This window comes from Canis lupus, chromosome 17 (assembly GCF_003254725.2).
Source record: "Canis lupus dingo isolate Sandy chromosome 17, ASM325472v2, whole genome shotgun sequence".
NCBI classification, from domain to species: Eukaryota; Metazoa; Chordata; class Mammalia; order Carnivora; family Canidae; genus Canis; species Canis lupus.
The window spans coordinates 49,582,092-49,598,965 of record NC_064259.1 but is presented as its reverse complement, the minus strand read 5'-3'; the positions used below and the strand labels follow the sequence as shown (position 1 = coordinate 49,598,965).

At 37.8% G+C, this 16,874-nt stretch overlaps 1 protein-coding gene and 1 pseudogene across 1 annotated transcript in view; one reads left to right on the top strand and one right to left on the bottom strand.

Annotated features, from left to right (window-relative positions):
* Positions 1–16,874, top strand: part of ALMS1 (ALMS1 centrosome and basal body associated protein) — a 215,606-nt gene that overhangs the window by 12,845 nt on the left and 185,887 nt on the right. The window contains exon 2 of the mRNA XM_035700716.2: positions 14,122–14,247. Within this exon, the coding sequence (XP_035556609.1) occupies positions 14,122–14,247 (126 nt within the window). The remainder of the gene's footprint in view (positions 1–14,121; positions 14,248–16,874) is intronic.
* LOC112664219 (U1 small nuclear ribonucleoprotein C-like) lies at positions 481–1,041 on the bottom strand (annotated as a pseudogene).

Sequence of the window (16,874 nt, the reverse complement as noted above, 5' to 3'; positions counted from 1 at the left end):
TAAGTAAAAAAACAAAAAACAAAAAACTGTTCCTTCTGTTTATGAAGGATTGGCATTAAGAATTTTTTGACTCTTTGGTAGACTATACCATATAAGTCTGGGCTTTTCTTTTGGGAAAATATTTTATTATTTTTTTTGGGGGGGATATTTTAGTTACTAATTGATTCTCTTTCCTTGCTATATGTCTCTTCTGATGGTCTATTTCTTCTTCTTCTATTTTTTTATTTTTATTATTTTTTAACTTAAACAGTTGACAATTCTATTTTCACATTTCGCAATACAAATGAAAATTGCCTTTTTTTTTGTTGTTGTTGTTTGTTTGTCCCACTACTCCCCTGCAAAAGCTATTCTCTCTTTGATAGGAAGGGGAAGCAAATCTTCCTTATGCTGTTAGAAAACAGCCAGAGTCACAGCACCATGATCTTCTGGTGAAGTGGAACAAGTAATATAAAATGAATATAAAGAGCTTTCTGTCTCTCCTTATCTGTCTGGTCGAGTCATTCTTGGCCAAGTGGGCATCATCATGGGATGAGCAGGAGGTCTCATCATTGGGGGCCCAGGCATCATTGGCATGTGGCCTCCCATAGGTGGCCTCATTCCAGGAGCAGGTCCCACTGGCATCATCCCAGGAGGAGGCGGGCCCATCATTGGCATCATGGGGTGGGGCTGGCATCATACCAGGGCGAGGAGGACCTGGGAGACTGGGGGGAGGTGGGATCATTGCCCCTGCAGGAGGAGGAGCAGAGAATGGAGTAGGAGATATCTTTCCTTGTTGAAATGCAGCGGTTGTTTTGTCGATCAGGCTCTGAGCCTACTCTTCCATCCATTTCTGATAGTAGTCTTTCACATTCCCTTTGTGTTTCCTACCACTGCAGTGTGTCTTTCTCACAGATGGAGAGTCATGGGTGAGGTATGTGTTGCAGTAGTCACAGTAAAACTTAGGCATGTTGCTCTGCAGGCCGTTGGCCACTCTGTCCTTCTTCTTTTTAAAAATATTTTTTATTTTATTTAAGAGAGAGTCAAAGAATGAGAGCATGAGTGGGGGCAGGGGGCAGAGGGAAAGGGAAAAGCCATACAGGATTGATCTCAGGACCCTGGGAACATGATCTAAGCCGAAGGCAGACGCTTAACTAACAGAGCCACCCCAGATGCCCCTTTCTGTTTCTTCTTGAGTTTTCAGTAATTTGTGTTTTCATTTCTTCCAGGTTATCAACTTTCTTAACATATGGCTTTTCACAGTATTTCCTTATAGCTATTCGTATTTTTCTTTTTCTTTTTTTTTAAGTTGCTATTCGTATTTCTATAAGATTGGTAATGAAGTTCCCTCTTTAATTTCTGATTTTAAGTAAAATGAGTACTGTCATTTTTTCTTGGCAAGTCTGGCTAAAGGATTTTTAATTTTGGTGATATTTTCAAAGATCTAATTTTTAGTTTCGTTGATTTTTCACTGTTCTCTATTTCATTTATTTCTGTTTTAGTCTTATTTTCTTCCTTCTGTTTTCTTTGGGTTTAGTTTCCTTTTTTTTAGTTTATGTTGCATGGGTAGACTTTTACTTGAGATCTTTGTTATATTTGTAATGTACACATTTGTAGCTATAAATTTCCCTGTAAGCACTGCGTTGGCTTCAATCCATAGTTTTAGTATGTAGTATTTTTGTTACCATCTCAAAATACTTGAAAATTCTTGTGATTTCTTTTTTTGACCCATTGGTTATTTAAGAATTTGTTGCTTAATTTCCTCCCATTTGTGAATTTACTCAATTTCCTTCTGTTACCGATTTCTGCCTTTATTTTATTTGGAGAATAAACTTTTTATATTTTGAATTATTTAAAAATTTCAAGGCTTGGTTTATGGCCTAACATATAGTCTCTCCTGGAGAATGTTCCATGGATGCTAGAGAGGAATGCATATTCTGGGCTCTGGGCGGGAAATGTTCTATTATATTTGTAGATCTAGTTTGTTTATGGGAGCATTCACATCTTATAGTTGCTTGTTGGTCTGTTGGCAAGATGGCTATCCTTTTTTTAAAGTAGACTATTTGGGAGCAGTTTTGTTACAGAAAAATTAAGCAGAAAGTACAGAATTCCTATACATTACCCCTCTCCATTTTTCCTATTATTAACATCTTGCACTATTGTGGGTTTGTGACAATTAGTAAGCCAGTACTGATACATTATTATTATTATTATTATTTAATATTTTATTTATTCATGAGAAATGCAGAGAGAGAGGCAGAGACACAGGCAGAAGCAGGCTCCATGCAGGGAGCCCGACGTGGGACCCGATCCGGGTCTCCAGGATCACACCCTGGGCTGAAGGCAGCGCTAAACCGCTGAGCCACCCGGGCTGCCCCGATACATTATTTTTAATTAAAGTCCATAGTTTATGTTGAGGTTCACTCTTGATCTATCCTACGGATTTTGACAAATGTATAATGTCATATATCCATTATTACAGTATTGTACACGTAGTTAGAATCAAACAGTATGTAGCCTTTTCAGAATGACTTCTTTCACTTATGCATTTAAGTTTCCTCCATGTCTTTTTACAGTTTGATAGCTCATTTCTTCTTTTCTCCTTGACTTTTTTTTTTTATTGTGGTAAAATATACATAACATAAAATTTACCATTTTAACCATTCTTAAGTGGTATTACACATTTGTTGTGTAACCATTGCCATCATCCATCTCCAGAATTGTTTTATCTTCCCAAACTGAAATTTCAACATCTCTGCCATATCCGAGTCAAGTTCTGTTGCCTGCTCTGTCCCATCAAACTGTTTTTGTCTTTTAGTATGTCTTTTAATTTTTTTTCAAAGTCACATATTTAAAGTGAATGCGATCTGAATACGAACTGAAGTATCTAAGCCTGTAGTGTGAAGTTTTATATTTACCTGGCTAGAGTGGGGTTGTGTTTACTTTTTGGTGTAGCTTTACGTGTCCTGGGCTAAAATTTCCTTTGGTGACCTTGTTTTTGTCTCCTCTGTCATCTTTGGGTTTCTCTAAGGATTTATTCTTTTTTTTTTTTTTTAAGATTTTATTTATTTATTTGAGATGGAGAGAGAGCACAGTGGGGAAGAGTGTCAGAGGGAGAGAGAGCAGTAGACTCTCTGCTAAGCAGGGAGCCTGATGTGGGGCTCAATCCTAGGACCCTGAGATCATGACCTGAGCCACCCAGGCACCCTAGAATTTATTCTTAAATAAGGCCTGAGATGTACTTTCAGTTATATTCCCCTATTATTATTAGGAGCCCTATTGATGCAGGAAAATGTGAGTGAGGTGGGGAAGGAAGTGTTCTATAGGCCTAATATTAGGTTTCAGGGTCCCCCCCGCCCCCCGCCCTGGACTGTGATTTTTACTGAGGTTTTCATTGTCTTTCTCTGAAGTGAGACAGGAAAGCTAAAAGGGGGATGGAGTTGGGTATTTCTTTATGCCCTTGTTGAAGGCTAGAAGAAGCTGAAGTAATTACTTTCCTTCCCCTAGGTCTCCTAGTCTCTGGCAAAACCCAAGTGGGGTAGGCTTTGGTAAAATAGTTTTTTTGAGGGCAGGTCTTATTAAGAACAGAATGCTCTGAGTACATTTCAGAATGGGTACTTATCCCCTGCCCCTGTCAGAAGCAGGAGATTTTTCTTTGATTTTTAACTATGGGAACCTGGTACAGATCCTGGGGTAAAACTCATGGGTTTTAAATCTCAGGTTGTTCACCCTGAACCTCTAGCAAGTTGTCAATAACAATTTAGGTTTTTCTACACTAGTACTGTTTGCCATGTGGGGGTATCTACTCCTTGGATTTGGCTCCAATAAATTGTAATTCTCCATATTTGCTTCTCTGTTTCTCCCATATTTAGGACTGTGGTTTGCCCTTCATTTCAGTTCCCTAATGGCAGTAAGATTTATTTATTTATTTATTTATTTATGATAGAGAGAGAGAGAGAGAGAGGCAGAGACAGGAGGAGGGAGAAGCAGGCTCCATCCCGGGAGCCTGATGTGGGACTCGATCCTGGTACTCTAGGATCGCGCCCTGGGCCAAAGACAGGTGCCAAACCACTGAGCCACCCAGGGATCCCCTCAATTTATATTATTAATATTATTTCTGGGCGTTCTCTTTTTTTTTTCCCTTGATCTATGTGTATTTTTTGGTGCCAGTACCATACTGTTTTGATTATTGTAGCTTTGCCAGTATATCTTGAAATCTGGGATTCTGATACCTCCAGTTTTTCTTTTTTTCAAATTACTTTGGTTATTAGGGGTCTTTTGTGGTTCCATACAAATTTTAGGATTATTTATTTTAGGGGATCCCTGGGTGGCTCAGCTTGAGGTTTAGTGTCTGCCGTTGGCCCGGGGTGTGATCCTGGAGTCCTGGGATCGAGTCCCACATCAGGCTCCCTGGATGGAGCCTGCTTCTCTCTCTGCTTGTGTCTCTGCCTCTCTCTCTCTCCATCTCTCTCTCTCTCTCTCTGTCTCTCATGAATAAATAAATAAAATCTTTAAAAAAATGATTATTTATTTTAGTTCTGTGAAAAATGTTGCTGGTATTTTGATAGGGATTGGATTAAATCTGTAGATTGCTTTAGGGATTATGGACATTTTAACAATATTGGTTCTTAGAATCCATGAACATGGAATATCTTTCCACTTATGTTGTCTTCAATTTCTCTCTTCTCTTCTCTTCTCTTCTCTTCTCTTCTCTTCTCTTCTCTTCTCTTCTCTTCTCTTCTCTTCTCTTTTCCTTCCTTCCTTCCTTCCTTCCTTCCTTCCTTCCTTCCTTCCTTCCTTCCTTCCTTCCTTCCTTCCTTCTCTTTCTAGATTTTGTTTATTTGTGAGGGACACAGAGAGAGAGGCAGAGACACAGGCAGAGGACCAAGCAGGTTCCGTGCAGGGAGCCTGATGTGGAACTCAATCCCAAAACTCCAGGGTCATGCCCTGGGCCAAAGGCAAGACACTCAACTGCTGAGCCACCTAGGCGTCCCTCTTGTCTTCAATTTCTTTCATCAGTGTTTTATAATTTTCAGAGTACCAAGTCTTTTACCTTCTTGGTTAGATTTATCCTTAGATATTTTATTATTATGTTTTAATATGTTTCATATTGATATTACTGTAGCCACCCTACCTCTTTTTTTTTTAATTTTTTAAAAAATTTATTTATTTATGATAGTCACAGAGAGAGAGAGAGAGAGAGAGAGGCAGAGACACAGGCAGAGGGAGAAGCAGGCTCCATGCACCGGGAGCCTGATGTGGGATTCGATCCCGGGTCTCCAGGATCGTGCCCTGGGTCAAAGGCAGGCGCCAAACCGCTGCGCCACCCGGGGATCCCCACTCTACCTCTTTTAGGATTGTTTGCATAGTAAATATTTTTTTATCTGTCCTTTAATTTTTTTAAAAGATTATTTATTCATGAGGGACAGAGAGAGAGGCAGAGACACGGGGAGGGAGTCCGACCCAGGACTCAGTTCCGAGTCTCCAGGATCACGCCCTGGGCTGAAGGCGGCGCTAAACCGCTGAGCCACCAGGGCCACCCAGAAATCTTTTTTTTTTTTTCATGCAGTTTAACACAACATATGCCTTTGATTGGATTAGTTAGTTATTATTATTAGTTCATTCATAGTTAGTGTTATTGATATGTTTGGATTCATTTCCATTTAACTTTTTATTTTCTATATGTCTCGTGTCTCTTTTATGCCTTTAGTGCTTACATTGCCACCTTTTGTATTAAGTAGATTATTTTCTCATACCATTTTATTCTGATCTTTAAAATTATAATTCTTGTTATTATTAGGGCTTACAATACACATATTAACTTATCAGAATCTGCTTCAGATTTATTAGGAGTTAGTGCAGTGTCATATAGAGAAACTTTATGCCCATATAAATCCATCCCCTATCCCCTTTTTAATGCTATTAATGTTAGGCACAGGTCAGTATATGTTACATACTCAACAATGCATTGTTTTAGTTAAAACTTTATAAAATCTTAGGTTTTTTTGAAGAATCTGGCAGAATGGAGAATAACAATTATATATTTGTAGAGATTGTTTTATTGACCTTTTTATTTTCCCTATCTTCTACTTTTCATTTCTTCCCTTTTTTTTGAGGTAGTATGTGGTGTAATTTCCTTACTCCATTATGACTCTTCCTATTATCTCTTCTGTGCTGTCATTATCAAATATATTTCTATATTATAGACCCAATGATACAATTACATATATATTGTTTCATACAAGCTTTTTAAATCAGTGAAAGGAAAAAAAAGAGAAGAAATATGCAGTTATATTGTCTTTTGCAATTACCTGCAAAATTGCTTTAATTGGCTTTTTGATGTTTTCCATAAATTTGAATTACTCATGGTGTCACTTGCTTTTATCCTGAAGAACTTCCTTTAGTATTTTCTGTAAAACTGATTTGTGATCAACAAATCTTCTGTTTAATTTATCTGGGGCTTAATTTTTTTAGGTTAATTGTAACAAAACACATATATAAAATTTACCATCTTAACCATTTTTTTTAGGTTAATTATTTGAGAGAGAGTGCGCATGAGCAGGGGGGAAGAGCAAAGGAGGAGAAGCCGACTCCCTGCTGAGCAGGGAGCCCAATGGAGTTCAATCCCAGGACTTTGAGATCATGACCTGAGCTAAAAGGCAGATGCTTAACAGACTGAGCTATCCAGATGCCCTTCATCTTACCCATTTTTTTTTAAAGATTTTATTTATTTATTCATGTGAGACAGAGAGAGAGACAGACAGACAGAGGCATAGGCAGAGGGAGAGGGAGAAACAGGCTTCATGCAGGAAGCCCGATGCAGGATCAATCCTGGGACTCTGGGATCACACCCTGAGCCAAAGGCTCAACTGCTGAGCCACCCAGGCGTCCCAATCTTAACTATTTTTAAGTGTGGGATTCAATAATGTTAAAACTGTGTTAACGTTGTTGTACAACCAATTTTCAGAGTTCTTTTTATCTTGCAAAACTGAAACTTTGTGCCTGTTAAACACAACTTCCCATTCTTCCTCATCCCAGCCTATGGCAACCACCATTCTACTTCATGTTTCTGTGAATTTGATTACTTTAGGTACCTCATTTAAGTGGACTCTCACAGTGTGAGTCATTTTATGACTGGCTTATTTCAGTTAGCATTTTTTTTTAAAGATTTTTATTTATTGTGAATATGCTGCTGTGAACATGGGTGTACAAATATTTCTTTAGGACCCTGCTGTTAGTTCTTTTGGGTATATACCCAGAAGTGGAATTGCTGGATCCTATGGTAATTTTTTCTTTTTTTTTAATTTTTTGAGGAACTACCATGCTGTTTTCCACAGTGGCTTTACCTTTTGTATTCCCATCAGCAGTGCTTAAGAATTTGAATGTCACCACATCCTTAACAGTGATTGTTTTGTTTTAAGATTTTATTTATTTATTCACGAGAGACACAGAGAGAGAGAGTGGCAGAGACACAGGCAGAGGGAGAAGCAGGCTCCACGCAGGGAGCCTGACATGGGACTCAAACCTGGGTCTCCAGGATCATGCCCTGGGCTGAAGGTGGCACTAAACTGCTGGGCCACTGGGGCTGCCCTCGGGTTTTTTTATTTTTTTATTTTTTTATAGTGGCTACCCTAATGGGTGTGAGATGTTATCTCATTGTGTTTTGATTTGCACTTCCCTAATGTTTAGTGATGTTGAGCATCTTTTCATGTGATTATTGGCTATTTGTACATTTTCTTTGGTAAAGTGTATTCAGATCCTTTGCCCATTTTTTTTTTTTAAATTTATTTATGATAGTCACACAGAGAGAGAGAGAGGCAGAGGGAGAAGCAGGATCCATGCACTGGGAGCCCGATGTGGGATTCGATCCCGGGTCTCCAGGATCGCACCCTGGGCCAAAGGCAGGCGCCAAACCGCTGCGCCACCCAGGGATCCCCTTTGCCCATTTTTTAATTGGGTTATTTTACTTTTTATTATTGAGTTGTAATAGTTATCATATATTCTGGCTATGACTCTTTTATCAGATATATACCTTGCAATTTTTTTCTCCCATTCTGTGGGTTGTCTTTTTACTGTGTACTATGATAGTGTCTTTTGATGCACAATTATTTTTTTTTAAATTTTCACGAAGTCCAGTTTGTTTTTCTTCTGTTAACATGTACCATAGGTGTTATACCAGAAAATAACACCAATTTGGATTCTCAATCAGCGTCATGAAGCTTTTTTTCCATGTTGTCTTGTAAGAGTTATATTGTTTTAGGTCTTTCATTTAGGGTTTTGATCCATTTTTGGTTACTTTTTGTGTGTGGTTTTGGGTAAACTAGTTTTCATTGTGTAAGTTTTTCACCTTTTTGGTTCCTTCCTTAATATTTGATTCTTTTTGATGCTATTTTAAGTGGAATTGTTTTTGTAATTTCTTTTCACATTGTTTACTTGTATAGAAATGCAATTGGTATTTGTGTGTTGACTTTGTATCTAGTCAGCTACTTTGCTGAATTCACTTATTCTAACAGTTTGTGTGCGCACATATGTGTGTATAATCTTTGGAGCTTTTTTTTCCTTAAGATTTATTTAATTGGGATCCCTGGGTGGTGCAGCGGTTTGGCGCCTGCCTTTGGCCCAGGGCGCAATCCTGGAGACCCGGGATCGAATCCCACGTCGGGCTCCCAGTGCATGGAGCCTGCTTCTCCCTCTGCCTATGTCTCTGCCTCTCTCTCTCTCTCTCTCTCTCTCTCTCTGTGACTATCATAAATAAATAAAAATTTTAAAAAAAGATTTATTTAATCTTGAGAGACAGAGAGGAAGAGAGGCAGAGACATAGGCAGAGGGAGAAGCAGGCTTCCTGCAGGGAGCCTGATGTGGAACTCCGTCCCAGGAACCTTGGGATCACGACCTGAGCAAAAAGGCAGACCCTCAACTACTGAGCCACCCAGGCACCCTAGTCTTTGGAGGTTTTTTTTTTTTTCTTTTTAAGATTTTTTATTTATTCATGAGAGAGAGAGAGAGAGAGAGAGAGAGAGAGGGCAGAGGCACAGGCAGAGGGAGAAGCAGGCTGCATGCAGGGAGCCCGATATGGGACTCCATCCGGGGACTCCAGAATCACGCCCTGGGCCGAAGGCAGGCGCTTAGCTGCTGAGCCACCCAGGAATCCCTTTTCTTCTTTTCTTTTCTTTTCTTTTCTTTTCTTTTCTTTTCTTTTCTTTTCTTTTCTTTTCTTTTCTTTTCTTTTTTTTCTTTTCTTTCTTTTCTTTTCTTTTCTTTTTTCTTTTCTTTTCTTTTCTTTTTTCTTTTCTTTTCTTTCCTTTTCTTTTCTTTTCTTTTTTTTTTTCTTTTCTTTTCTTTTCTTTTCTTTTCTTTTCTTTTCTTTTCTTTCTTTTTTCTTTTCTTTCCTTTTCCTTTTCCTTTCTCTTTTCTTTTCTCTTTTCTCTTTTCTTTTTTACGATTTTTTATTTCTTTGGAGTTTTTTTATATTGAAGATCGTATCATCTGCAACTGAGATATTTTGCATTTTTCTTTCCAGTTTGGTTGCCTTGTATTTCCTTTTCTTGCTAAATGTTCTAGTTTGAATCTCTAGCACTATTTTGTTCCTGATCTTAGAGGAAACACTTCCAATCTTTCACTATTGAATATGCTGTTTACTGTGGCTTTTGCATATATGGTTCTTATTATGTTGAGGTAGTTTTCTTCTTTTCCTAGTTTGTTGAATGTTTTTACTATGAAAGGGTGATGACCATTGTCAAATGCTTTTTCTGTATCACTTGAGATAATCATCTTGGTTTATCCTTAATTCTGTTACTAGGAGGTATTACACTGATTTTTTATATGTCAAACCATCCTTGTGTTCTAGGTTTAAAATCTACTTGATTATGGTATATAATTTTTTAATGTGCTGTGCATTCTGTGTGCTAGTATTAATTTTGTTGAAGATTTTTGCTTCTGTGTTCATTGAAGATATTGGTGTTAGTTTTCTGGTTTCCAGTGTCTTTGTCGTTGTCTCATATCATGGTAATGCTAGCCTCAGAATGAGTCAAGAAGTGTTCCTCTTCAGTTTTTTGGAAATGTTTTAGGAAGTTTGGTGTTCGTTCTTTTTAAAATGTTTGATGAACAAATGGCAGTGAAGCCATCTGGTCTTTGGCTTTTCCCTGTTGGGAGGTTTGTGATTACTGATTTAATCTCCTTGTTTCAGGTTTGTTCAGATTTTCTCTTCTTTCATGATTCAGTATGTGTTTCCAGGAATTTATGTATTTCTTTTTTGTTTGCCCAGTTTATTTGTGTACAGTTGTTTGTACTGTTCTCTTATAATCCTTATTTCTGGGCCATTGGTTATAATTTTTCCTTTTTGTGTCTAGTTTTATTATTTTGAGCCTTTTTTTTTCTTATTCCAGCTAGGGTTTGCTAATTTTTTTGATCTTTAAAAAAACCTTAACTTTTAGTTTCATTAATTATTTTTTTCCTCTGTTCAGTATTTTATGTGTGCTTCAGTGTTTATTATTTCTTTCCTTCTGCTTGTTTTAGGTTTAGTTTGTTGTTCCTCTAGTTCCTTGAGGTGTAAATTAGGTTGTTGATTTGAGATTATCCTTTTGTTTAAATGTATGCCTTACAGCTGTAAATTTACAGTTGTAAATTTCCTTTAGCATTGCTTTGTTGCATCCTATAAGTTCTGGCATTTTGTGTCTTCATATTTATTTATGTCAAAGTTTTTTTTAATTTTCCCTTGTAACTTCTTGTTTGACCTATTGGTTTTTAAAAGAGTGTAGTGTTTAATTTATATATATTTGTGGAAATTTCCAGTTTTTTTTCTGTGCTGTTGATTTCTAGTTTTATTCCATTGTGGTTGAGGAAGACACTGTGCATTTCAGTCTTTTTGAGCTTGTTAAGACTCATTTTGTAGCTAACATGTTCTATTCTAAAGAATGGTCCATATATACTTGAAAAAAATGTATATTCTGTTTTTAGGTGGAGTGCTATAGATATGTGTTAGGTCCAGTTGGTCTGTATTGTTGTTCAGTTCCTCTATTTCCTTATTGTTCTTCGGTATGGTGGTTTTATCCATTATTGAAAGTGAGGTATTGAAGTCTTTTAATATACTGTGTTGCTCTGTGTTTCTCCTCCAAAGTCTTTAAAAATTTGCCTCATTGATTTTGGAGCTCTGAGGTTGGGTGCATAAATACTTTTAATTGTTATGTCTTCTTGGTGATTTGACCCTTTTAAGATTCTGTCGTGTCCTTTGTCTCATAACAATTTTTGATTTAAAATCTGTTTTGTCTGAACTTGGTACAGCTATTCCTGTGCTCTTTTATTAGCATGGAATATCCTTTTCCATCCTTTTACTTTCAGCCTGTGTGTGTCCGTAGATCTAAAGTGTTTCTCTCATGGACAGTACATATTTGGAAGACTACTAACTTTTAATATTACAGACTTACTCAGGGAAAGACTCTTTCAAACTTTTAATTTATACCAAAGACATTTAATCTCATATGAAGAGTTCATGACACTTGCATAGTTTTGAAGCATTCATCTTAAAACTTCTGCTTCAAGAGGGGTGCCTCCATGCTCAGTCATTTAAGGGCTTGGCTCAGATCAAGCCCTTCACTGGGCTCCCTGCACAGCGGGGAGCCTGCTTCTCCTGCCTTCTATTCCCCCTGTGTGTGTTTGTTCTCTCCCTCTCCCTCTTTCCGAAACTCTGTGTCAAATAAATAAAATCTTAAAGAATCCTTCAAATATTGGGTTATATTCAAAGGCAATAGTGGGAAAGTTGATCAAATTTATGAGGATGTAATAGAAATGATTTTTCTCAATGATGTCTAAACAGATGGGTGATAAAAATAGGAAGTTCTGGGGCACCTGGTGACTCAGTGGTTGAGCGTCTGTCTTTGGCTCAAGTCATGATCCTGGGGTCCTGGGATCGAATTCTGCATTGGGCTTCTTGTGGGGAGCCTGCTTCTCCCTGTGCCTATATCTCTGCCTCTCTGTCTGTCTGTCTCTCTCTCTCTCTCTGTCCCTCATGAATAAGTAAATAAAACCTTAAAAAAAAGGAAGTCCTGGGGAATGGATTTTTTAAGTAAGAACTTTTAACATTTAGTTTTAATTTTAGGTTTTCTTTAAACTGATAAAAGTGAGGGGAGAGTTCATTTTCTCACACATTGGGTTAGTTCTCAATGTGCTAGTTTCTCAACGTATCATTAGTTTCCTACAAATATCCTAATGAATTGAACTCTCTTTTTATAAGCTGTTCTGAATCAGCTCTTTAAGGCAAGACCCCATGCTCCACAACCTGCATTATTTCGCTGCAGTGAATAGCCATTTTGAACATTCATGTTGGCATTCTTCTTTCCTGGAGGGCACAAAGAAGATTAACTGTGCCAGAACATTGGCTGTATTGTTACAGATTTAGGAATTTCAAATGGCCAGAACGCATTTGCAAAAATAGTTTTATTTTTTATTCTTTGTCCCTTAAAAATCTCCACTGAAGCAAGATGGGTGTGCACCATGGTACTCTACCTGTAGAGAAATCCTTTTGGAAGAGTTGATATCTTAGAAATCTCTATAGTTATTGAGTAGATTTTAAATAAGCTGGTCTTAACAAAAACACATTGTTGTAAGCATTCTGTAAAAAAATTTTTTTGTATTGTTAGTGTAGTATCTGTTTTAATTCTGGAAAAAATCTGATGACCTTGACTTTCCTTCAGAGGCTCATTCACATTTGTGGTTATTAATATTTTGTTAGCATTCATCTTCCTTGACATTCATAACTGCCTATTTTACTTTATAACTTTTTCCCTTTTTATGGACATTGTGTATTTATTTCTTTGAGGATCTGAGGTACTCATTTTAAAGTTTTTAAAAAATATAGTTTGTAATCATTTTTAGCAGGAGTGTTTTTTTTTTTTTTTTTGTCCTATGGTGCACCCTTCTCTATCTGGTGTTTTTGTGGTTGTCTTTACCTTGCCCCTTGTGGCTGCTTTTTAAAAAAGAGTTCTTATATTGAAACTGGTTTTTATTGTCCAGGAATATTGGAGGAAATCTCAGGAACCAGTCCCTGAACCAGTGGGTTACTTGACATAGGTCATTTTTGTTTGATTGCCTTGGATCTTTTCTATTTGCAATGTTTCAGCCTTGAGCTGCAGTCACAGCTTTTATTGCCTCCTTTCACTCACAGGTTAAGGGAGCCCTGCTCTGATTTCACAAAAAGCCTGATGTTTGTTCCCACTGCCTCCACTGGGTTGATTTTAGTCCCTATTTTTAAGGCTAATTTCTTAGATGTCTCAAAAAATAAGATTTTAAAATAACTTGCTTGTTTCTACTTGCTTCTTTTACTGGTAGGGGTATAGGAGGTTAAGGATCTGCCATGGTTTATTGGAAAATATGTTGAGTTCTAACTGAATAACCTTAAGACTCTATTTTTTTATTTTTATTTTTTTTAAAGATTCATTGTTTCTTTTGGAGAGAACGGGAGTGGGCACTTGCACACATGAGAGCAGGGAGAAGAGCAGGGACAATGACAGGGAGAGAGAGAGAGAAAGAATCCTATATAGACTCCATGCAGAGTACAGAGCCTGACACTGGACTTGATCTCAAAACCCTGAGGTCATGACCTGAGCTGAAATGAAGAATCAGGTGCTTAACCTACTGAGCCACCTGGCGCCCGTTTTTTTTTTTTTTAAGTGAAGGTAGTAATTTGGATAGTGGTTGTGGAGTTGAAATGTTTTATATACATATATACGTATATAGGAAAGTGCTTTATAAACAGAGAAATATAAGTTAAAGTTTAGATTTTACTTATTGTTTAGTAGCAGTGATTGTGTTACTATTGTATTTAAATCTGCTTTTCACGGCACCTCCATGGCTCAGTGGTTGAGCATCTGCCTCTGGCTCAGGAAGGGTTAAACCAAAGTCCACACTCCCCTGACCCTCCCTCCCAGATCTAAGCCACTGGCTTCAACAAATCATCTTAAAAAGCCAAGTGAGGGTACCTGGGTGGCTCACTGGTTGAGTTTCTGCCTTTGGCTCAGATCATGGTCCCAGGGTCTCGGGAGTGAGTCCCATATCAGACTCCCTGCAGGGAGTCTGCTTCTCCTTCTGCCTGTGTCTCAGCTTCTCATGAATAAATAAATCTTAAAAAAAAAATCTGCTTTTGATTTTCAGGTTGTCCCATTGACACATCATGTATGGCAAGAGTCATCATATCAAGGCAATAGTGGAACACAGATTTCTGATACTAATGTGGTCTTTGTGGAAAAAACAGCTTGGTGGGGGTGTAGGAATGATCAGGTATGTCTTGTGTAACTGGCAAACTATTTTTCTTTTCATAAATAGCATGAGAAATTCTGATTTAGCTGTGAAGAATGGTAAGAGGTGAATTTTCCATTTTTCTATTAGATCTTTGATAGTTTTAATTATATAGAATAGCATTTCAATTTCTTTTTTGTCTCAGGACTCCTTTACATTCTTCAAAACTATTTTAAGCATCTTTTGTTTGTATGAATTATTTCTATTGATATTTAGTTTACTAGAAATTAAAACATTTAAAGATATTTTTAAAATAACATATCCAGGACGCCTGGGTGGCTCAGCGGTTGCCGTCTTCCTTTAGCTCAGGGTGTGATCCTGGAGTTCCGAGATCGAGTCCCGCGTCAGGCTCCCTGCATGGAGCCTGCTTCTTCCTCTGCCTATGTCTCTGCCTCTTTCTTTCTTTCTCTCTTTCTCCTTCTCTCTGTGTTTCTCATGAATAAATGAATAAAATATATTTTTTTAATTTTTTAAATTTTTTTTTATTTTATGATAGTCACCGAGAGAGAGAGAGAGGCAGAGATACAGGCAGAGGGAGAAGCAGGCTCCATGCACCGGGGAGCCCGACGTGGGATTCGATCCCAGGTCTCCAGGATCGCGCCCTGGGCCAAAGGCAGGCGCCAAACTGCTGTGCCACCCAGGGATCCCAAATGAATAAAATCTTTAAAAAAACCCCAACAAACACATTATATAGTAGCATAAGTAATATATTTAAAAATGAAAAAATATTTTCCAAGACAGAAAAGTTAGTTGAAAAGTGGCATTGTTCTACATTTTTTCATATCTCTTTAATGTCAGGTCTAATAAAAGACAACGTATTAGGGTTCTCCAGAAAAACAGAACCAGTAGGAGATTTATACATATATACACACACACACATACACACATACAACACACACACAAAATAAGAAATTTGCTCTTGTGTTAGCTGAGATTTCTAAGATCTGGAACCTGGAGACCCAGGAGAGCTGATGGTATAGTTGTAGTCTGAATCCAAAGGCCTGAAAACCAGGAGAACTGATGGTTTAAGTTCTACTCTGAATCCAAGCCTAAAGGCAGGAGAAGACCATCAGGCAGAGAGAGTAAATTGTAAATTCTGTTTTGCTCAGCCTTTTGTTCCATTCAGGCCTTCAATGGATTGGATGAGGCTTAATCCACAGTGGAAAGGGCAATCTCCTTTACTTAATCTGTGGATCGAATGTTTTTTTTTTTTTTTGTTTTGTTTTTGTGTTTTTGTTTTTGTTTTTTTTGTGGATCGAATGTTAATCAAATGTTAATCTAGACACACAGACACATGGAACAATATTTTCCCAAATATGTGGCCACCTGGTGGCTCAGCCAAGTTGACACATAAAATTAACCATCACAATTGGATTCTCATATCTGCTTCTGCATTTAGTCTTTTGGGATACATCACAGTATGTGAAGAAAATCTGGACTTACATAGAAAAGGGAGCTCCATATAGATTTCCTGAAAGAGTGTGACTGCCAAGGATCTTTGGTCCACTCTTTGAGAACCATTGATCTAGAGTATACTCATAAATTTAGAAGAAATGGAAAAATTATGAGCAGATAGGAAAGAGGCTTATATGTTTGTTGGAGGAAAAATGTAGCCTCATTTATAATGGTTAAATATTTAGGGTTGATTATCTAAGATCTTGGGTTATCAGTTTCTTCTGGTACCTTCAATTTCCCCTAAATTGCAGTGACTATTCATTTGATGCAAGATATGAAGAAAGGAAATTTGCTGTCATGAAGAGAAAGGAATGAAAAGAAGCCTTGACTAGAAAATTCATAGCACTCTGGGACTCTTAAATGAAAGGGGGATTGCAATAGACTGAATTGTGTGGCATAAGATGTGTTGAAGTCCTATTCCCCAGTACTTTAGAATATGTCCTTATTTGAAAAAGGGTGATTGCAGATATAGCTTAGGTGAGATCATACTGGAGTACAGTAGGCCCTTAATCCAATATGACTGCTGTCGTTAGAGGAAAATAGGATGCGTAGAGAGAGCCACACACAGGAAGAAGTCAGCCCTATCAAGACAGAGGCAGACATTGGCAATCTACTGCAACAAGCCAAGGAATGTCTGGGGCTACCAGAGGGTGGAAGAGGTAAGGAAAGGATTCTCTTTAGAGGCTTTGGATGGAACATGGCCCTGCCAACACTTTGATCTCAGACTTCTAGCCTCCAGGACTGTGAGAAAATAAATTTCTGTTGTTTTGAACCCCCTAGTTTGTGTAACTTTGTTATGGTAGTCCTAGGAAATGATTATAGGGATATATCCCTAAATAGTTTGGTAGTCTCTGAGGATATATTTATGGTATAGTCCAAACGTAGTTGTCTTCCTTTTTGTCCCTATCTTGTGAAATATACGCCGTGAAAAAAAAAAAAAATATGCCTTAGACAGATCCTGTAGCTCTTCTTTTCCTGCCTTCATGCCTGGGTTCCTCAGCATAGCTGGAACATTATGCCACTTTCTCATTTCCCCCCTTTTTCTCCTTGTTTTTTTTGGTTTTTAAAAATTATTTGTTTATTCATGAGAGACAGAGAGGCAGAGACATAGGCAGAGGGAGAAGCTGGCTCCCTGCAGGGAGCCTGATAGCAGA